Source organism: Lagenorhynchus albirostris, chromosome 4 (genome assembly GCF_949774975.1).
Source record: "Lagenorhynchus albirostris chromosome 4, mLagAlb1.1, whole genome shotgun sequence".
Taxonomy (NCBI): domain Eukaryota; kingdom Metazoa; phylum Chordata; class Mammalia; order Artiodactyla; family Delphinidae; genus Lagenorhynchus; species Lagenorhynchus albirostris.
In genome coordinates, this window is record NC_083098.1 from 121,627,038 (window position 1) to 121,650,662 (window position 23,625).

The 23,625-nt window shown below is 35.7% G+C and overlaps 1 protein-coding gene across 15 annotated transcripts in view; it reads right to left on the minus strand.

The window, feature by feature from the left end:
* CAMK2D (calcium/calmodulin dependent protein kinase II delta) overlaps positions 1 to 23,625 on the minus strand; it is a 275,544-nt gene that overhangs the window by 32,041 nt on the left and 219,878 nt on the right. For 4 of the 15 annotated variants that reach the window (XM_060148622.1, XM_060148625.1, XM_060148620.1 and 1 more), the window contains exons 9-16: positions 17,413 to 17,507; positions 14,980 to 15,102; positions 14,666 to 14,749; positions 14,182 to 14,224; positions 10,836 to 10,873; positions 6,500 to 6,559; positions 4,510 to 4,551; positions 2,099 to 2,147 (exon numbers count right to left, since the gene is read on the minus strand). In XM_060148622.1, the coding sequence (XP_060004605.1) occupies positions 2,099 to 2,147; positions 4,510 to 4,551; positions 6,500 to 6,559; positions 10,836 to 10,873; positions 14,182 to 14,224; positions 14,666 to 14,749; positions 14,980 to 15,102; positions 17,413 to 17,507 (534 nt within the window). Of the gene's footprint in view, positions 1 to 2,098; positions 2,148 to 4,509; positions 4,552 to 6,499; positions 6,560 to 9,422; positions 9,456 to 10,835; positions 10,874 to 14,181; positions 14,225 to 14,665; positions 14,750 to 14,979; positions 15,103 to 17,412; positions 17,508 to 23,625 lie in introns of all 15 variants that reach the window. The other 11 variants (XM_060148626.1, XM_060148632.1, XM_060148634.1 and 8 more) reach the window with 6 other exon arrangements.

A 23,625-nucleotide genomic window follows, 5' to 3' on the forward strand; every position in this document is an offset into this window, starting at 1 on the left:
TAATAAGACTGGCATCAGTGATTCATAAAATTACTTCAGTTCAAATTTTAGCTCAGAGGCAAGAGGGAGATGAATAGACCTACTAGGGCTTCCCTGGTGGCACAGTGGTTGGGAATCTGCCTGCCAATGCACGGGACACGGGTTCAAGCCCTGGTCCGGGAAGATCCCACATGCCACGGAGCAGCTGGGCCCATGCACCACAACTACTGAGCCTGCGCTCCAGGGCCCGCGAGCCACAACTACTGAGCCCACGTGCCACAACTACTGAAGCCTTCACGCCTAGAGCCCATGCTCTACAACAGGAGAAGCCACCGCAATGAGAAGCCTGTGCACCACAACAAAGAGTAGCCCCTGCTCGCCGCAACTAGAGAAAAGCCCACATACAGCAACGAAGACACAACACAGCCAAAAATAAAATAAATTAAAAAAAATAGAGCTACTAAGTAAAATCCTCGACACAGCTTTCCACTGTAAATAATGACTGACTACTTCTAGCAAAGTTAGATCAGTGCGCTAGTCATCTAAATAGAGACTACAATTTAAGTGTCAGCTGTTCTGTACGACCAAAGAGGAAGAAGTCAGCAGAGGTGACTAGCAACTTGTGGTCTACAGTCATTTTTATTTCTTTTTTTTTTTTTTTTTTTTTTTTTTGCGGTACGCAGGCCTTTCACCGCCGTGGAGCACAGGCTCCGGACGCGCAGGCCCAGCAGCCACGGCTCACGGGCCCAGCCGCTCCGCGGCATGTGGGATCCTCCCGGACCGGGGCATGAACCCGTGTCCCCTGCATCGGCAGGCGGACTCCCAACCACTGCGCCACCAGGGAAGCCCCATTTTCATTTCTTAAATAGCCTGTATGTCTCCTTGATCTGAGAATTTCCAGGTTCTTTATTCTATAACATGAATACAATTTTTCAAAATTATATCTTACCAATGCTACCTACAGAATTAAAGCCTATGGGGATACTATTAGGTAATAATCTTTCCAGATAATGTTTAATTATCTGATGGATCATTTCTCTGAATTTGTTTTATACTTCTTTTCCCTTAATACTTCTGGTTTTAAATATCCTTGTTTTTACCATTCTTTTTCTGGAATGTCTTCTAGACAAGTGGCCTGTAGGAATTGTAGTTACCTATACTAAATTAAAAAAATAAGAATACAAAACTGCATAAACAATTGAAGCAAAATTAACACTTCTAAAACAGCCCTGAGTGAGAGAGGGGCATGGACTTACATACACTACCAAATGTAAAATAGATAGCTAGTGGGAAGCAGCCTCATAGCATAGGGAGATCAGCTCGGTGCTTTGTGACCACCTAGAGGGGTGGGATAGGGAGGGCGGGAGGGAGACACAAGAGGGAGGGGATATCGGGATATATGTATATGTATAGCTGATTCAATTTGTTATAAAGCAGAAACTAACACACCATTGTAAAGCAATTATACTCCAATAAAGATGTTAAAAAAAACAGCCCTGAGACCAAAAAGAAGAAAACTGACTGCAAATGTGTGTTTAGTATGTATGTGCACAGGCACTGAGAAGATGCTGATAGAAATGCTGGCAATGACTCATATATGGAGCTAAGGGAACCTGGACAAATGAACTGAATGGAGATCAAGAATATATTAGAAAAGAGCATGAAAATCTAGGTTTGAAAGGCTGACAAATGCAGAATTTCATTGAAACCCAATTGAGACTACTGAAAGTTTCAAAAAATGGTTATTCTCATGCTCTGTTCTTAAATATAAGTTGTTTTCTAGACATACATATACCTTTTGTATTACCTTTTGACTGATATATTTAGAATTTGATATTATGATCCCAAACATTCATTACTAGTTTAAAATCACAATGTCCTTGAATATACCACATGTTGTCTATAGTTTAAAGACAGAGAAAAGAATATAATGTGAAGAAAAAAATGGACAAAATCAGTACATATAATTAAAATAATAATGTACTTATAAAAAGAAAAGTAATTTTGTGTCTCAGAATAGACCTAGTTCCTAAACTTATTAGCTATTTGAAACAAATACTTTTCTTCCGAGATACATGTAACTCTGAGTTGGGATTTTCTATTTCTGGTTTAATCATACCTTTCACATCTTCATCCTCAATTGTTGTATTTGAACTCTCAGTTGACTCCTGTTGAGAAGAAAACATATTTAAAGTTGCGAACAATGAATAGCTTGACTTTTCTTTTTCTCAAAAAATTGGCAAGTGATATACGTATCATGCAAAATTCTTCAGCAGGCTGTGCGCATATGCCGACATGCAAATGTACAAATATGTTACGTGGTTTTGACAGAAATAAAATGTCAAATGCTGCAAACATTTCAAAAAGGGAGTACTCTGGTTGCCTAATCCCCGAAGCACGATAAATCAAGGTGATTTGTACAAGTAGTCAAAGTATGCAACTTATTTTAAGAGCTGTGTAAGGATGTGTTGTGTTACAGTGCCCCATAAGGTGTGCTTTCTCTAAGTATTTATGAGAAGTTGAATATACTAGCCTAATGAATTTGAACCTTAAAAAACAACATTTTTTATTCCCAATTAATTAGTAATTAGTCCTTTCTTTGTGTGAGGCACTATATCAAGCAGTAAATTTGTAGGCTATTTATCAGCCTGACTTCTCTGTAGAGAGAAAAAGCGTTTCATTGAATCATTTGACGAAGAAGCTGAGATATGGTGAAAGTGCTTTCAAGAAGAATTTCCATGTTTGTGATCAGCACAATGGAATTATATGAATAATTTACTTTCAAGGAAAAAGCAGATTTTTTTCATTCATTTCTAAATTAGAAACTGGCTTTATTGATAAGAAACTTGCTCCCATAATGAAAAGACAAAGCTATTTCTCTGTAAAACTACAAATGAAGTTGCAGATTAATAAGCACAGTTAAAAGGACACTGTAACTGCCAGTATTAAGACGCGTTCCTTAAAATGGCTGACAAATTTTTCCATTAATAATGTATTAATAAAATATTTCTAGCAAAGAAATTTAGTAATGTTCATAAGAAAGACACAATTTTCTACTTGGAATGATTAAAGGCTACTGCCCCCAAAAATTGGAAACTTCTAATCAATAGCTATGTGTTCAGCAATGAAAACAAATTTTGGAAAATGATGCAAACATTAGTCAGTGTACTTTCAGAGATTCAATATTCAAAAAAGTGATCAATTTATACAACTGTAATATATAATATTTAATCCAAAGGGACAGACTAATTAAAGATATACCCAGAGTCTCCACAACATAAAACCAAAGCAGAGTCTTCATGCGTTTCTTAATGTGACCTAGTATTCAAATTTAAACTCAAGATGAGGATAAACCCATGCACTGTAAAAATAATTCATGTAAGCAGGAAATATCATGCAACAACTCTTACAAATGACATAGCTAGAATTATCGAAGTGTCCACTCCAGCTGCTATGCTTGGTCTTTCACTTGCTAACGATATTGAAAATAATTGTTCACATGTGTGATGCTCCTGACTACCTCGAGTCTTTTAGGGACTTAGAACATTCTAAGTGTCATGACTGTAAAATACATCTCATATTAAGGAACATAACACTTCATGTTTTTTTACTTTAGTAATTTTAATATTGACCAACTAAATGTTAGACCAGAGGAAATGTGTTTTCTAAGACTTTAACACTGTAGATAAGAGTAAGGAAAAGTAAGACCCATGACTATACTTAAAATTTGAGAAAAGTCTGATGAAGTATTTTTCCCTCCCCTTAGAGATATAATAATGGATGAGAAGTAACAAAGCAGAAAGATGGAATACGTTCGGGAACTGCCTCCTTTCACCCTACGGACATGTATACAAGTACTGTTATTTAGTTAACGTGCTATGCAAACAATTTACAATGGATAGGAAACATCATAGTCTTCTTTCAGGATAAGCAGTTACATGTCTGTTACTGAAATGCATATAATTAAACAAAAACAAACATACTTCACAAGAAGTGAAACTCCCTGATTATCCTCAAATCCATGCCAAACAACAAAAACACCACAAACAACAGGGAATTAAAAGAAAACAAAAAGCACACTATGACAACAGAATGAATAAAATTCAAAAGCAACATTAAATTTAAACAAATAACTATGAACTCAAGTTGATTTTTTTGAAGATAGTGGAATGATATAGCAAGAAATTCTAAAATTTCATGCAGAACACATCTAAAGTACAATGCAGACAGGCATGGGGGGAAAAACCAGATGGAATTGCTTAAGATACACAGTCATCTCGACATACAGACTTGTTAACTGCACTTTTACTGACTAATTGCACCATTCATTTCTCTTTCACAATGTCATTCATTTTTGTTTTCAAAGAAATATGTGTATAGTTCCAGATAAATTAGGCCCAAAAGAAAGTATGGTAGAAAAGGGTAAGGGTTTTCTTTCCTAATTTGAGATTATGAATTAATTTTGCTTTGAATAGTTGATGAGACGTGTAATCTTATTAAAGCAAGATGATGTTGATTCTTTCTGAATACCTTGTTTCCATCAGGGTTGTGGATTACAGTAGTTTGGGGCTCCTGAGTGAGAACAAAATGGAGAAAGAAACAGTTCGCATCGGTAAGTACATTCTTAACTAGTGCAGGGACAGAGCAGAGTGAGCCAGCTGACACAACTAAATAGTGACAAGAGCTTAAGCAATGTTAACTACTGTCAGAGGTTGCAGCTGACAAGATCTCTGATGAAAGATCTCCCTGGTGAGTCCATGAGATACAGCACCTCAGTACCCAGCAGCAGCATGCACAAGACCTTATTCGTGATCAGCATACAGACAAGGCTTTGAAGTTTGGAGACCTAAAGAGGCACTTGCTGTTTCACAAAGTCCTATATCTTTAACAAACAGCCTGTTAATATCTGTCCCATAGAAAACTGGCCAAGGGCACTGGAGATTAGAACTTTCTGAGATGATCTCAAAGTCTTTGTGAAGATATTTTTCCGCTGTATTAATTTGAGAACAAATTATGGTGTCACAATACATAGATAAATACCCTTGGAAAACCTAGAATCACTGGACAACGCTTAAAAAAGGGCTATCCTAAAGAATGTATTTCACAAGTCCATAAGAAATTCTGAGAAACACTGAAAAGGTTCTAGAACTAATCATATAAACACTGTAATTTGAGACACATTGCTGTTAAATTCCATGTTAATTCATATATATATAAGAAATTTCTGTTTTATAGACTGACATGAAAGATTTGTTTGTAAAGTCATGCTTCTCCATGAAGAATATATTATTTTTCCTATTACTTTCTACTAGAAAATTGAAGAAATAGTCCCAAGCGGAAAATAACAGTCAAATAACTGATGTAAGAAACGATTCAGTGTCAATACATCAACGGCATGCTTGGCACTTTCATTATATGATGTCCTAGCAACTGGGAGTTACTGAAACCCATGGAGAATGCTCTTCAATCATAAGCACTCTGCCCACTAGACTATCTCATCTCCACTACACTTTATGCTGAGTACTTAGAAAGCATATTTACTGCCGTCCTTCTTCCCTTCCCTGGCTGGAGGTATGATCAACACTGTCTTTTTTTGCTAGTAAGTAACCTGCTATCTTGATGTGTCCTTCCTTTAAATGTTTTTAAATTGAGCCTTCTGGTTAACTCTAGTGGGACAATCTCCCTAACATTTTCCATTCATCTGAAATTAACAGGACAGTAAAAAACCATTAACATTTCTGAAACTCATAAATCAAAACATGGAATAATTTGGGGAAAACATTATGGAACTAAGAACACTGAATGCCAGTATTCAAACCTTGAATTTCAACATAATATGGTCTCAAAGTGTTAAACTGATTGAGTTGTTTTAATAGTGTGAATTTGATAGAAATGGAAAAAACTGATTCCCATTGATAATTCAAAGCTCTGTGCTATGCAATTTCATCCTTTGGATTAAAGTGAAACAGTGATAATTTAATTTAAAACACAACAAACAAAAAGCTTTAAATTATCCAGTGCCTCTTTATCTCAGAAAGTGAGGTCTTACAAAGCCCTGCTGTCATAATAAGAGAGAAACGGGAACTCTGAATAAGGTCCACATTTACTTTTGTCTGGCAGTAATCCTCTTAGCTCTCCTTGATGTCAACAGTTGCGTCAGGAAAAGAAGAAACCACTGTTCGCATATCTAGAGCTATCATCAAAAGAAGAGCTAAGAGCAACCAAAGCGCATTCTACGGTATTTCTAAGGCAGCATGCAACACTTTTAACTGAAGACCACAGCTATCGTCAGTACAATGGTCAACAATGAAATGAGGTCATCTCATGTTAGAAACACACTGTTTGACAACTACCTTAATAAAAAGAAAAGAACTTTTCTCATATCTTAGAAAGCAAAAACAAGAACAAAATCCAAAAAAATAAAAATAAAAAATGTATGTATCTATATAGTGAAAGCAAATGAGAGAAACACCAAAAACAGTAAAGAACTTAAGAAGGGTTACAAAGAGTCCAGGTATACCAGCGCCGGGGTAGGAATATTTTCTTTGGGGCTGGTTACCACGTTGGCTTTGTTGTTTATCTGTAGGTATGCAGAAAATAGAAACAGAGATGCCTTAAACCCCTCGGTAGCCAATGTCTCTATACACAGCATGTCTATGTGGAGATATAGACATGAAAATAAAGAGCCACTGAAGATGAATGTGAAAGACACGGTGATGACTGACAGGAATGACGATCAATTCTAGTCTCCGATGGTCACACCCGGGCTAGGACTGTGTCTGTGATGGTGGAATGACAAAACGGACTTGGCTGCTTTGGCTGTGCCACCTTAGCAAACAAAGAGCTGCTTCAACGGAGCTCAAATCAAGTGTCAGAGTATGAAATAAATGTAAACATTTTCATACTCTGCAGGTTGGATTCTGTTCCCCAGCTTCCAATTTTCACTGTTATGCATACATTCCTTTTTTCATTTGATCCTTGAGTCTGAAGTCACACATAGACTGTCTTTCTCTGGGCAGCCATCATCATTTTGTGTAGTAGGTATCAAATTAAAAACTTAGGTCTTCTGATGAAATGCAGGCTTTATAGTAAAATATCTTAAAATGATAAGTCTGGGTCTCCTTTAAAAAATACATCTTCAATTATAAATGAGCAAATCGAACTCCTTACTATATTCTGGATGCAAAATGACTTTATTTTTCACAATTGTTTGAGAGGAAAACACTATGTATTCTATCAAATTACTGCTATTGTTGAAGACTATTTGGTAATACCATTCCCTTGCTTTAACATAATTGGTTTTGACCTTAAAGAAAGATCATTATCACTATGGAAGCCACTCTGTGAAAACAACTCAGAGGGTCAATAAGTATTGTAATGGCCCAGAGAAGACTCTTTGTTGACAAGTGGCAACTTGAAACTACAATTGAGTTTGGTTACTAAAGAATCAGACTGAAAAGTAATACTCAACATTCATTTAAACTCATGCATGACATTGTGATTATCAAACAAATATAAATTAACATTCATTTTCTTGCACTATATTATCTAGTTGTTTTCTTTACATATTATTATCTAAAAAATACATCCCATAATTTTAGTATAAATGTACTTAAGGACTTAAAGAGAAAAACATTCTGCATAAACTAAATGAATACCAAATGAATATTTATAAGCAATTACACGAATTTAATTGTTTAGACTTTCTGAGCATTCTTTTCTTTCATATTTTATACCTACAGATCACATTGAAACTGACACTGAGAGGAAGACAGAAGGTCCAAAAAATTAATTTGGGTACGTAATAATTTGCTTTTCTATTCATTCCTATTTGTGTGACTATTTGGTACCAGTATTATTTAAATACACTATAACACTGCGCTCAGTGACATGCAAGAAAAGAGAGAAAACTTGGTGCCCTTTACTGGAAAACTCTTTAAATATTAGACCATCAATCTATGTTTCGAGGATAGTTTAAAATTTTTCTTTAAATAGAAGTGTGCAGAATTTAACATAAAATTTGTGCAATAGCCAAAAAGATAAGAGATAATGGAGTTTATTAAAGAAGGGTCAAAATTCAGTATTCACTTTGGTACAGAATATATGAGAAAAGAGGAGGGACACACATGCAAATAATTTCCTATTCAGGAAGAGTGCTTGGCAAAACACAGCTGACTTCTTACCAAATGATCAGAAGTGTTTAAGATTAAAGCCCACAGGTATTTAATATAATCCATTTAGTTTGTATCAGTGATTGCAAAGAATGAAAGAGGAATATACTGAGATCTTTTCTGTTCTGAGATACGAGACTTGATTTTTTTTCCTAGGTTGTGGTTGCCAAGAACTGCTTTATTTTAGTGGAAATGTCTCACGGGCATACCTACGCACACAAACATAACCGTATAAGCGCACACACATCAACACACACGTTCCCACACACGTTCACACACAGATACACAGCATACACACACTGTCGTCTCTTCCAAATGAAGGCCATTCTGTCTGGATGAGCCATCCTTTATTGTTAGGCATGGCAAATATGAATTAAATGAATATGTCCCTCAACCACCACTTTTACTTGTGTTTAAATGTACAGTTAAAAACATTTTGGTTAAAGTTTAGCTTAATGATTTTTTTACTGTAGAAATCTTTTGAAGGTATTTGTAATGTTGATTAATTTAAAACAACAGGAGAATTTCTAGGTAAAAGGCTAGGAGGACTTCCTTTTAAAGAATCAGGTATCAAGTATGGGCTCAACCACAGCTGTCTTTTAAATATACAAGAGCTCTGGTACTTCTGTTTGTGAAATGTATTTATTTTATATTATGGAAGCAGAGTATTTTTATTTAAAAAATTAAATGAAACCAGATATTTAAATTATGCACTGAACTATTCTTACGTTATAAGAATAATAAGAATAAGGCATGGGCAAGATATTCTTATTTTTCAGGTGTTGAGCTCATTCAGTTTTAAGGTTAATAAATATTTTTTCCAAAGGTGCTTAACTTGGATGAATCCTTGTAAGATCACTTTCACACAATTTATAAAACTCCATGGTGGATGCATTCTGGTTTATCTGAACTAAGAATCACTCCTATCTTAGTAATCGTGATCACCATTTAAAAATAATCCTATAGTGTTCCTTCACTTTTCACAATAATTATAGACATTAATTATGTCATGGTTTCTTCAGTTTTAGGAGAAAACTGCACTTTTTTAATAGCATATGGATGACGGTATAAACTTTTTACATATTTCAAAAATTCCATTTCAAAGAAAAACAATAATATTTGAACATGGGCACTGTGTTTGATAGTTAATTAACATTAACCTGTAATGATCCTATACTTTCTCCACTTACACTAACTTAGGCAAATAAGACTGTTCTATTCCTAAGTATGAATTTTCACAGGAGGAGAAATCTGGCAGATAGAGATCCTCACCATCATCTGAACACTCGAACTGGACTTCCTTTTCTGAATTGACCAGTCAAAGAGAAAGGAAAAGAAACAAAATATGACCGGTTGAATTTTTAAAGTATCAAAGCATGGAGCACAGAATAATTTTGTCTTTAAAGGTGAACTATAAGTTGACTGGAAGAAAAAAGTTCTGGAAATGTTTCTTTCTATATAAGGATAGTAGTAAAAATAAATGTCTCAATAGAAACTGTGAGCTCTGTATCACCAAACAATACAGAAAAACACAAGGGAATAAAACATTTGGAAAATTTAAAATATCACATTTCCACCAATGTTACATTGGGAAAAAAGCAGACATCAACAGTCATTACTGAACTTTAAGTTGAATAAACTAAGCAGAAGGAAGAGAATATTACAGGTTGAGGACAGGAATTAATCAAAGGTAAATGCCAACCTAACGGGAATCACAAGTGCATGGTCACCATAGCTCTGGAAATTCCCAAATCACACACAGACAGGTGCTGAAGAAATGACTGGGCGTGAACATGAGAAGTGACAGATGATTTTCTAAGTTATATATTCAAAATGAACTGACCACTTGACTTTGGGTCAAGTTTAAATGTTAGAAAGTTAATTAATTCCCAAGAACGTTGAAGTGTTCATGAGGAATGTAGGTGTCTGCCAGTGGAAGAGAAAGAAAAGGATTAAAGAAATAAAACATCGAGGTAATACTCTGGAAAGATAACAAACACAATGCATGTATAAGGTTATATTCAATCAAAGGTAAATTCCTATGAAACAAAACAGGATCAGTAGAAAATAAGCTGTACTATTTTGTTTAGAAATCCAAGAAAGTCAAAATATTCTGCCATTATCTTTCTTGGAAAATTTTTCTAATTATTTGTTCAGGATATTCATGTTAAGTCTGTCTCAATACCTTATGATAGAAGAACAGGAACAATTAAGACCTTTATAAAAACTGCCCAAGCAGAGAAATATAGTTCATTTGAATTTTGATTTCCTAGACTCAATGACTTGATTTTTCCCCCCCAGGGGCTATAAATTTCAGCAGCCTTCAAGAACATAGCATAACTATTTGGAAAAGCATTTGGTTTTCAGGGATTTTCAGGTCACCATTACAGTTTGAGGATGTAGTAAAACAGAGAGGATTTAGACGTTCAGTTTCTATGGTAACTCCATATAAAGTCTTATTTTGTCATGATTATTTAATATATAATAAGTAGAAAAAATGCAGCTTTTCTTGGTATAAATATTAGTCATTCCTGTACATTAAATTATTTTATATTTCAACCTGCATCCTTTATCAGGAACTACAAAAAGTATAAGCTGCAATGACTTAGAACTTATATTTAACATTTAAAAATAATCCAGCATCTGAAAGTCAGAAATGAGTTTAGGAGCACCTGTTTAGCTTACCTTTACTCCATCTGGTTTCTTCAACAAACTCTTGGCTGCTGCAAAACGAGAGTAAAATCAGTTTAGTGAGTTATCCATAGAAACCGATAGCCAGGCAACAAAACAGGTTATTGTTTCCTTCTACCACCTTTACTGATTTATGGCCAACATATGCCAAGTTATCAAGGTCACATTGATGAGCGCGAGCTTACAGGACATTGAAATACAGTATCACTTTTCTTGGTCTTGCCACATCAAATTTAGAACTAAATTCTTATTTAGTTCATTGAATATAATTGGACACTTTGCCACTTATATTATTGGACTTTATTTCACTGTTGGCTGTGAAAAGGATACTGGAACTTTAACTGGACTATGCTTTTGTAATCCAGAAAGTTGATTTCAAGTCTTTAGACATCAGCTCACAGATTGTATTACATGTTCATTCACACCAAAAGTATCAGTTCTGCCACTTAAGTCCCTCTTCCTAGAGGTTTAAAACTCATTTGTGACAATTTTCTCTGGCTAAATAACATTCTTTTTAATAAATATATATTTGAAATCAGATAATTTCATTTTTACAAAAATATTAATAACTATACTTAAAATGAAATGGTATATTATTGACCTAGAGCAAATTTTTTAAATGCTTAGCATATGACCTTTAAAAAAAGGTATTATGTATTTTCTTATACTTCAAAATCAGAATACAAAGGTCATAGACAAAAGCCTTTTACACTGAAAAATTAAAAATCATAAAATTTGAGGCGAGATAGAAAACAAAATGAAATCTTCAACTAAATCAGAGAACTCCTAAAGTACATGGTCTTACATGAAACTTTACTTTTTTGGAGGGAGCTTTTAGCATTCCTTCTGTTACTGAACTCCTTGAGTATATTAAAAAGTGAAGTGAAAAATATACTTATGAATGGGTACATACACGGTGAACAGATTATGTAACTGTCAACGACAATTAGTAGATCAAGTGTAGAACATCCACAAACATGTAGGACAAAGTACACACTTATGCTTCCATTTAATGTTAATTATATATATATAGTTATTTAAGTACATCAGAATAGAATTTGGTATCTGAAATGGAAATACCTAGCTATAATAGAACTGCATGAACATGTAATTTCCTGACATCTGTTTGATTTGGGCCATTATTTTGATAGCACTTTGATAAATTTTAAATTTATTTAAAACATACAAAAATGTTAATTTTATTTAGTCTTTAGCAACAAAGCTATTAATTTATTATTAATAAGGCTGTAAGAAATAGTAGCCTTAGCTGTAATACTGTGTACCTGGAGCTAAGAAGCAATATTAAGTAAATCCTGTGGCAGTTAATAGGTTAGAAAGCAAACTCAGAATAATTGGAATTGCAATAGCAAGCGAAGAGAAGACAATGATTCAGGGTAAGCAGGGATTTGGCCTGGGACATGCAGAAATGTCCCTTTTGCTTACTATTCACCTTACCTCACAAGAAATACATTCCACATAACGGGAGAAAAGAAAAAATAAAAACAACTTTATAACCATATACTCATGGACAAGTTACTTTAAAGAGCATGTCTGGCAATGAAACAGAATGAATACTCAAAACTAAAATGCAATATCAACTATAAGATGTAACTGCGTCTAATGTTATATCAGTTGGTTTTGAAATGACGGATAAAAAAAAGTTTGCTTTTCATGCTAAGACATTCAGAAACAATATCAAATCCACATATTAGTCGTGAGTTTTTAGTTTACACGATGATGACAAGGAAAATGTGAGGTAAAAAGCTTCTATACATGGGTACATATATTACTAAAGGCCCAATTTACGCGTGAGACTTTAACAAAATGTACAATCTTAATTCTGGAGATTTTTTCAAGTTAGTTTGTCATTAACAATACATACCATATAAATCATCCTACTTTTTAGTGATTCACTAATGACTGGGCCACAGTGAATATTAATTTATTTGACTATAGCATATATCAGTTAATATTTAATGAGATACTGAACTCACCCATATAAATGTCAACTATATTAATCAACTGTTCATAAAACAGGTAACTTGACAAAGGCAGTAACAAGATTTTACTACACCAAACAAATTGGACAAAATACATACAATTGACTAACACAGTCCCTCAGTCTGTAGCGTTACTCATTGTATTATCATTGTTGCTGTTTAACAGGTCAGTGGAAGCCTTTGGAAAGCCTCCTATGAACTCACATTATATACAATGGGAGACAAAAGGTGACCATTTAATAAAATGGTAAACAGTAACTAGAAATTGGTTGAGAAATTTGGAAAACATGATAATGATATGGATCATCACCTGACATCACTACAATACTCAGAAGTGAAGTATGTAGCAGGAATAAATTACTGAAGACATAGCTGGATAACTTGATGCTGCAGATCACTCTTATATAAACAGTAAGCAAAGTAAAAAGGTAGTATTTTTGGTATAATCGTCTGACAATTGTTCCAAGTTTAAACAGCCAAACAGTAAGCTTTACCAATGCAACAGTCTTGCTGCTTCAGTCCCTCTCCATACATAAGACTGATGAGCTTTTACCAAAATTTTAGTTTTGGAAACCTGATCCTTTGAGGTAACCTATCAAAAAAAGGAGTTCCAAAACTCAGTTTCTGGAAAAGGTATATACTTTATGTTGACTTTGGCAAGTCACTTCTACAATAAAGAAATAGTTTAGCTTTTTTTAGCCCATTATTTAAACAAACTTATTTTTACCAAGAAATCATTTCAAGGAACGTTTATTACTGTGGGGTAGGTTCTCTGTAAATTCTTGAGTTTAGATACCTTTGAAAGTTGTAATCATTCTTATAGCAGGCCAAGATACTACAGAACTGTACTTTCAAAAGAACTTAGGCCTAAGAGAATTGGGTTCCTCAATAATGGCCTTCTTCTAAAAATCTTGCTTACTGGGATTCCCTGAGAGAATGAGACAAAAACAAGAAACTATTCATAGTTATTACTTTATGAGATACCAATTAATTCTACGTCAAAATGCTGAGCTTCCAGCTGAGGGGAGGACGTAGTTCCAAACTGTGTGCACCCCAGCAGGGGTGACAGAGGGGTTTCGTGTCCTGCTCCAGTGCTGACTAGAGGTGGGGCTGCCTGGGTGCCCTCGTGGAGAGTATAGTCACGGGCCTGACGCCTCTACGAGACAGCACCCAGGTAAGAGCCTCATGGCAGCCACAGGCGTGGAAGGAATCCATGGCATACATTTGCCATCCCTGAACAACAGTGTTTTTCTAATTATTAAAGAATTTAAAATTAAATTCCAAAAGAGATACCAGAGAGGAGAGGAGGGGATCAAGAGCAGAGTTCTTAACGCGTGTACCTGAAAAGTTCCTCGTAGCCAGCATAGTGGTCAAGATGGCACCCTGTCAGGGCAATAAGAACACGAAATTAATGCTGCCTTTGCAAATCACTGGCCTAACAAAGAAGCAGTGTTTGACAATAAGTCTTCTCCTAGCCTTACATTCAGTCAGGGCATTTTTGTCTGTTTTTGTTTTTGGTTTCCTGAGAGTAGCAGGCCTATGTTTCTCATAATGCTGGGACCACCCTTGTGGGTGCGGCCAGATTCCAGTTATTAACCTGCACAGCTGTTTTCCACTGAAGGGAGGGACCATGGCACGCATGGCCAGTGATCCTAGCTCTTCATCGTAGCTGTAATTCCAGTGTAGATTCCATTTCCCAAAGACCCAGAAGAAGAAGAGTATTGAGGCTTACACATTTTAAAAGCCTTTGCTCCGTTCTTCACACAGAATCTCACTGCTCACGCTGCCAAATCTCTCTCCTCACAAAAGTGGAAACTTTCTTACCTTCAGTTTTCTTCTGGCATTGAATTTCTTCAAGCAGTCAACAGTCTCCTGTCTGTGCATCATGGAAGCAACAGTAGAACGTTGCTGGAAGAGGAGAAAAAATAAACTTAATTGAGGATGTTTAAAAGATATTCATTCCTTAACTTCATCAAATTTTTATCAATGGTGCCTGCATCCATCTGACAGACTTACAAGCACTCAACTGCAAGAGTTTCCTAATAATGAATTTTGCCAAGACTATTTGTAAGACAAATTTTAAAGGAGAATGTATTTTTCATTTGCTCTCCTGAGATCTTTGGAGAACTGTCACTTACACAGATCCATGGGTGTTTCAGTGCCTCCGAGGCTGTGATACGCTTGGCAGGGTTGATAGTAAGCATTTTATTGATGAGGTCTTTGGCTTCAGGAGTCACTGTGTCCCACTCCGGTGATGGAAACTTTAAAAATATGTTTATAAAGGGTTTAAAAAATAGATACACTCAGTGGAACAGAGAAGAGCCAAATATACTAATAATTTCCTTAAGCAGTGAATTTCTTGTATAAGTTAAATTGTATCTACATATAGACAAACTGATGTAGATATATATATCCCCCCTCTATGTATATATCTATATATTAAGATAGAGTGTAATTGATAAGGGACAAACATGTACACTAAATTGCCATAACTACCGATACATTCTTAAATTTGGAAAAATAAACTCAGTCTTCTAGTCCTCTCAAAGCGTATTTGCTTTGATATGAAAATTCAATTTTATGCAGCCTTTCGCGTAATTATTTATGCAATTTTGCAAAAGTCAGTAAAGCTGCGACATTGTCACATCATCATGCTACTATGCCAAGGTTCAAAATAATGTGTTACGCACTTCCACAACTCATCAAGAGTAATAGCAGAGATAATAAAACAGCTTCAATTCCTGTTCCCAAACTGACCTATAAATTGTCGCTATTTGGAGTGCAGCAGTGAGAAGAAATTTGAGACTGCAAATTTGAGCCTCAGCAGGATTTCATTTTAACACTTCAAAAATGATAAATTTCACCAAAAGAAAGTTCATGAAATTTACTCTCATAACTTCTATTAGTAATCCGTTTGTATAGTAATAATACGATAAAGAGATTTATTCTAAATTTCTGTGTATAAATTTTTGTTGATAATTATGTAACCTCACTTTCACTTAATAAGCATATTTAGTAGAAATAATATTCTTGATGGGTTAAGAAAAATGTATATCGCATTAGTTTCTAAATAAACAAAATATCAGGTTCTTTTCTCAATTCATGAATTTTTATAGACAATCTTGAGAAAAAAGGCATTGTCACTGTGCCTTAATGGACTTAAGTTAGTGCACTTTTAGTAGTCATAAAATGGGCAGTTTGTGATCCATTGGCAAAAGGAAACATAAGAAAAATGATATTTACTCTTTAATACTTGCAAATTTTTGCCAGTTTAACAAGTGTCATTTTAATTCCAGAAGTTTATTTTGGGCAGTTGTAAAAAATTGCTAATCAGGAACTACTGAAGAAACACTCAACCCTGCTTCTTTATGATGTGCAGATCTTCTGATAGAAAATGAGGGTCTGGGTTCAACCTAGATAAAGGTGGGCCCTTTTCTTATTTTTCTAACTTTCACAAAGTCATTCCTTCACATTCACCAAGCAGTGCATTGCAGAGCTGTGTCTTCCCAGAGAGGTGCTTAGTTCTAGTCTGTAAAGATGGTGAATGTGCTAGCTTGGCCAGGTAAATTACAATCTGGTTCAATTATCATTAGTCTGGCTAAAATGGAATGCTTCAAAATTAAAGATTTCAAATACCTGTGATACACACATCCATCTGAATGTTACGTTTAGTCAGAAATGCATTGGGGAGGTCATGAGACCTGATACAATATAATACAGACTTCTCATAACTTTTCTCACAGCCACATTGAGCTTTTAACTTGTACACAGAAAGTGGATCCAATATTGCCTACCACTTAGCCCACTTAATAACATAGGAAGAGCATGTCCAGACCTTGCATTCTGACTTCCAGAGGACTGTGTGAGGTAAAACCAGAGGAGGTGGTAAATCATTTACAGACATATTTATCAAAGGAGAGAAAATTATACCAAAGAGCACAAAGTTAAGCCCTAAAGACAAAGTAGATATGGTCTTACTCTTCAGATACAGAACTTAATTCATACGCCTACTTTCAAATATTCTAATTGTAAATGAAATGTATTGGAATTGTGATTTTCAAATATTTTTCAATTGTGACACCCATTCTTCATATCAAAGCTCTCAGAGAAGCCACTTGGGTAAACAAAACAAACAGTCAAAACTGACAGAATGGAACAATGTTCTATTTGATACACGGGTCACTGCAAAGTATTGTTGGTATATAATTATGTGATAAGCATTTGAAAATATCATTCAGCTAAACAGGTAGTAACCATTTCTAAAGCAAAAATCTTTTAATTTTTATATGTTTTAAAATGCACTAAGATCCAAATGCTTGGACAAGCAAGGTCCTTCCTCAGAGACTTCAAACTGTTTTCCTTTCAACCTTAGGAGATATTGAGCTAAAAGGAAATAGAAACTGGATATAGATGCTGTATTTCTTATTCTTTATCCCCCTTCCCCTAAGAGAGAGGAAAATAATAAGGGACATTATTGAAAATTATGGTTAAAACAGCAATGAAAAAAATCTGGTTCTTGGTCAATAAACAAAAAACCCTCGTCTAAAGCTGGATGAACATTTATTACATACATCATAAGCTCCAGCCTTGATCTGCTGATAGAGTCTGTGCTGGTCTTCATCCCAGAAGGGTGGATATCCAACCAGTAGAATGTAGAGAATGACCCCTGGAGGGAATGAGCATATTAACATAACGTTAAGTCACAGACAACAAGAAGTTAAACGTGGCAGATCCACAATGATATTAAGCCACACCCATTCAAAGAGGGGAACCTGGACTGTTGGTAAACTTCAGAGAGACATGCTCTGATCTACTCTGAAGTGTTCTGTGGAGGGTGAATGCTGTTCCCCCTATGCTCAAGAGCTCGGATAATGCGGCAGGTCCAATGCACGCACCAAAGAATTCTAAAGATGCACAGCAGGACAACGCTGAAGATGAAGCTCACCTGCCATCGTGGCTGACACATTTGGCCCCGCTGAACCCTGCCTATATATGATCTCTCTGCGCTTTTATCTATTTAGATACCATGTGATTTTAGTCACTTTGTAGGTTGACATTTAAAAACATAACGTGTTATTTATTTCCTTAGTCATTTTGCTGCTAATTAGGACATTTTGTAGAGCAGTTGTGCCCTGGTTATAGATTCATGCTCTAAATAGTCAGGGTCCCTGGGAGTGTGGATAACATATAAAGAAATGAAAATCCTTTTCTCTTTAATGACCTTAGTCTTCAAAAATAGAGTTTTTCAGTAAAACAACTAAACCAGTGTTACTACAGAAGAGTATATGTTACAAAGAAGGAAAAGTAAGAGGAAAGTGAAACTGTACATAAAATTCAAAGAATTAAATACTCAGCTTTAAGACAATTTGAGATCTTTTTCATAAATATCAATATGTAATTCTTCACAAATTAATTTAATCAATACATGATTTAACTTTTAAATTAAAAAAAAATTCTTGCATTTGCTTGTTTTTAACTTGCCTTGAAATCATATCTGGGGTCTAAATTTCTCCCAGGACTGTCCTTTTTATCATCATATGTCCCTTCCTCTACTTTTGAAATACTTTATTACCCTGCTTAAGGTCTTCAGTTTCTTTTCTAGCTCCTTGTCTTGGAGGAAGATCTGCCATTACTCTGACGTCTCCTGCTTTCGTTTCTCTTGCTGAGTCCCCTTAACTGGGGAAGCCTGGGAGAGGTGGTAAGACAGGTGATACATTGACTGGAGTGACTGAGTCTTTTTTATCCCTTTGCCAAAGCTGGTCTCTTCGTTTCCTTACCTTTATTCTGTTAGTGACACCTAGCCCTGCTCCTGTCCATCAGACTTGACATCTGTATACGATAAACACTGTTGCAGCTAAAATGGCTTTAAACAAGGGTTTATTCACCCTAGACTTTTCTAACCTGCTTCAGGAAGACTCAGTTCAAAAGCTTATCACTACTGGAATAAAGCATTTTAAGCAACATTCTTAAACAAAAACCCAACAAGGCTTTAAATTCAAGGTTGAAAGTTACTTCACCACAGTGGAGTTTAAAAAAAAAGGACAATGCAGAAAATCACAATATATTGGTACCTCACCTTCACAACATAAAAATATTTTTTCCACCACTACATTACAGACTCAATGTGCATTCATTTAAATTTATTTTCATATTTTTACTATCTGATGTAATGATCAGATGTCAATGATCTAATGACAATGATAACAATGATGATGTTGAGAGTCTGTGTTTGTGTTCCCAGGATGCAAGAAGAAAAGAGGATGCACCTAAGTAGTTTTAACCCTCTGCTATGGTTTAGGGGGTGAAGAAGAAAATCAGCTTTGTAACTGGAAAAGTCTGTAGCAATTTTCTTTTTCTTTGTGAAAAATTATGGAGTAATTTTATTCAGTAACATAGCTTAATAACACAGGCTGCATTTAAAATTTTTTTTAAACATCTTTATTGGAGTACAATTGCTTTACAATGTTGTGTTAGTTGCTGCTGTATAACAACAGAGTGAACCGGCTATATGTACATATATATCCCCATATCCCCTCCCTCTTGCGTCTCCCTCCCACCCTCCCTATCCCACCCCTCTAGGTGGTCACAAAGCACCAAGCTGATCTCCCTGTGCTATGTGGCTGCTTCCCACTAGCTATCTATTTTACATTTGGTAGTGTATGTATGTCAATGATACTCTCTCACTTCGTCCCAGCTCACCCTTCCCTTTCCCCGTGTCCTCAAGTCCATTCTCTTATAGTAATTTTTAATTAGACATTTTTCTAGTAAACATCTGGAGTTAGACTGTTATAAAATTATAAAGCAGACTCACAACTGTGACATTTAGCGTTCTGGACCTAGGCCTGGCCTGCTTCTGATGCTTTGTTCTTGTGCATTACATCTACTGGTAGACACTTGGTATGGTACTTCTCTGGGAAGGGGAGGCTCACAGACAGTTCATTCCCCAAGAATCAGCAGCCACTATGTAGATAAGTGCTCGTGATTTAATTGCTTGATTGAGGGATTTCTACGAAAAATGTACTTTTAATAAAAATAGCATAAATATAGTAGATTTAAAAATACTTTCAGGCTGGAAGATTTAAAGAAAAGAGCTACATAGACATTACTGAGCAGACTGATGTGAAACTGTCAATGCCTATTTAAATAAACACTGTTTTGTAAGCTTACTTTGCCTTGCTCATTACACTAGATTCCAAGGCATTTCTGGGTTATGTGCTTCTTTGTGGCTCTATTTTCTGAAAGTACAGAACGACGATGAGAGTAGTGGCATTAATAAGGATAATATTAGTAAATTTTATTGCAGATAACACTTGCTGAGCACTTACCTGTGCTTTACTGCATTACCTCATTTAATCTCTATACAATACTATGAGGTAGATGTTATTGCTCCCATTTTACAGATGAGGAAACAGAAGCCGAGAGTTTAAGTGATTTAATTGTTTGAGCCACAAGCAGCCTTGACAAAGTCATGTCTTAAACGTCACCTGCAGCCACCTTTTCTTTACTTATGAACTTTAGCAAGAATGATCGTTTTAAGTTTTAAATTGTTTGTGTTGTCTAATTGAGAGGCCTTGACTTTCACTAGGAAGGTTTCAATTCGGTTCTGCCTTAAATATTCCCTGCAGCCACATTTTCCTTTAGCTATGCACTTTAACTTGATTATTTTAAAGTTCTTGTTGTCTATTTGAGAGTTCTTGCCTCACTAATAAAAATCCAATTTACATTTTCCTCATAATCCTAACATTTTACTTTTCTCCTAGGTCAGAGAAAAAAAGATGGTACTAAGACATCTATAACTAAAGCACTAATATCTTTAAAAGCCAATCAAAGGGTCTTCATTTTCTTTGCAAGAACACTTCAGGGGGTGATATGACCTCCAAATGTCAGACGTCTCTCCTGATGTTAGCCCTTCATGATCACTGCCTAGATATTTCATTAGGGCTTACAAAATAATAAAGATATTCTAATTCTATTACACCTCCCTTAGTCTAAGAATAACTTGCTTCCTCAGCTGTTTGGTTACCCTGAGATATAGTTCATAGAGGAAAGACAGGGTAATTAATTTTTTCCTTCTTTATTAATCAGTTTTCAAAATAATGCCTTGGTTCCCCAGCATCCTCCAAAGGCTAGGATTTCTGATGCATTGAGACCATTACTATGAATGCATGGACTTCAACTTATTTGATGCTTCAATCCCTTACTGTTATTTTGCTTATTTATCCTCTAGTTATCCCATCTTTAACCAGTAGAAGACTCTTCAGTTTGGCTCCTGAGTCCTGTTAATACAAACTCTGTGGCCTTTAATAGTTTCCCTTCTTTCTGGTTATCACCAGATGCTCCTGGATAATCTTGTACTTTTCCTAATCCAGACTTGGAATCAGCCACTTCTATAAGGAATCCTGATTTCTTATAGTGGCAAACGGTATATAGAGACCAAGATTGGGTACCCTGAGGAGTGCTCTGCGGGAAGTACACGCTTCTTCAACAAATAAATTGAGAAAGGAGGAAAGAGGAGTGAGAAGAGGGGCAGGGAGAGAGGAGCAGAACTTACAAATTAAAAGAGACTTAAGAGACCAAACTGATAGCAAAATTATGAGACAAGAGGGCAAATAGCAAAATTACTAGATATTTGATAATTTTAAGCAATTATTACATGACATTTAAAAATATTTCTATTATTGGACTTGACTTAAATAATCTTGGGGTGGAGGAATTAGCAGGGTGGTGAAGATGAAAGAAGATTAGCCATCAGTTCATTATACTACTATTCTCTCTACTTTGTACAGAGAATTTTCCCTAACATTTTCCATGAAAAGTTTAAAAAACTGTTGTGACACGGTCTGCTTCATATAACATTTTAAAAAATGGAAACTACCACTAGCTTTCATTACCTTATGTACATATTTGTGCTTGGGAGATGCCAGAGATGTTTGATGAATAGGAGTTGAGAAGCACTGATTACTGATTAGGTAGAAAGACTACATTATCAAGAACATTCAAAACTGAATTTTAATAAAAGCTAGAGTTAGAAAAATGATTACACCTATAATCACATTAATGATTAAAACATTCTAAAGGCTGTTCTTATGAAAAAAGAGGTGAAGAAGCAATGCCTGAGAAACTCTTGAGAAGTCAGTGGGAAGTTAATGGAGCAATCTAAGAAGGCACCCACTTCATCTTCTCAAAGGGCATGGCATGAGCTTGCGTGCAAAATGCAGGCGGAGTTTGGAAATTAACTAGCGAGGGATAAGTATGGCTCCTTTTTAGCCCTTATGCAAAAATAAATAAATAAATAAATCACAATTCAAATAGGGAAAGTGTTCAACTAACACTCTGAGACCCACAGAGCCAATGATGGGTAGAACAAAGATCTAAAAGATCAAGGCCAGCAAGTTAGAAAATTATTTTTCCGATGATGAAAGCTATTTACACCATGTGGTAGGGGTGGCAAACCGACAGGCTTTCTGGCACCAGGCTGAGGTGACAGCAGGTGCCTGCTGGGCGTGAGGTAGTCAGGAACCAGGGGAGAGCATGTGTCCGTTTGTCTCACAGGTACAGCGGCCTTATAAGAACAAAAGCATCTTGTTATTAGCTCTTTCAATTACTTTAGAGAAGCCAGAAACTGATGGTTTCCAGAAAAAATCTTCTGATAATAAATTATAAAGATAAATGTTAACACCCTCCAAAATAAAAGGTCCAACTGTCTGGCCAAGATATCTGTAGACCGCCTGTTTGCAACTTCTGCTCTACAGTGTAAGAATCCTAAGGTTTGCTGCCCTAAAGGAATTTGCAACTAGCTGAGTTATGCTGCCCAATGCTGGTGTACACCAAAATCACCTGGCAAACTTGTGAAAATGCAAATTCCTGAACTTCATCACAGAGAATCTTATTCAATGGCTCGTGGGTGGGTCCCAGAAAAGTTGTAGTTTTGATAAGCACTCAGGTAGGTCACTTTGAAGCATGTGATCTGTGATCCACAGTTTGAAAAACATCAAGTCAGGGAAACCATAAATACTATATCTAGAGAAATGTCTGAAAGTGTGTAAGTTCAGAATAAGAGGATATTGGTAGAGACTGGGAGTAAAGCTTCATGGGTTGAAGACTGATGAAGACGTGGGTCATAAGGGATGAGGGCAGATTGCCTTCTAAACGTGAGGCACACCAGGAATGGTCCAGTGTAAGTGCTGCAGAACTGGCTGGTAAGAGCAACAAATTGTCCAGTAGGCTTGTGATTTCAAAACGGTAAATACTTTCTCAAAAAGCTCTTGATGCTGACTTATTCCAGCTGAGATATGAAAAGGTTAAGGCTCAGAAATCACACAATTGCTGGACCTAAATTGGCCAAGAAAGAAAAAAGAAATATATTCCATAATATTTCAAAGATTTGTCAAAAGTTACTGTACATTCTGTGACAGCCACTATATTATCACTCATAATTGTTCTGATAACTAATTCAGGTAGAGAAGTAGCAAGATAAGGGGTGTGCGCTATGTTTATAGACTTACATTTATTATTTTTTAAAGCCAAGATGTAGAAGGAAGTTCGGTTAAAAACCAGTGATTCAGTGACATCTATAAACATTTGCTCATCCCATCAGGGAATTATGAAACTAGCTATATATGCAAGAAAACTATCAAAATCAATTTACTGTTGTTAATGGCAGAACACAAGGCTATGTTCTTGCTTCACTAATGTCTATCATTTACTTTCCAGTAATGGACTAGTAGCTTTCAAAGCCCAGGTACAGGTCAGATTATATTCCGTGTGAGATCACAAAAGCAAGG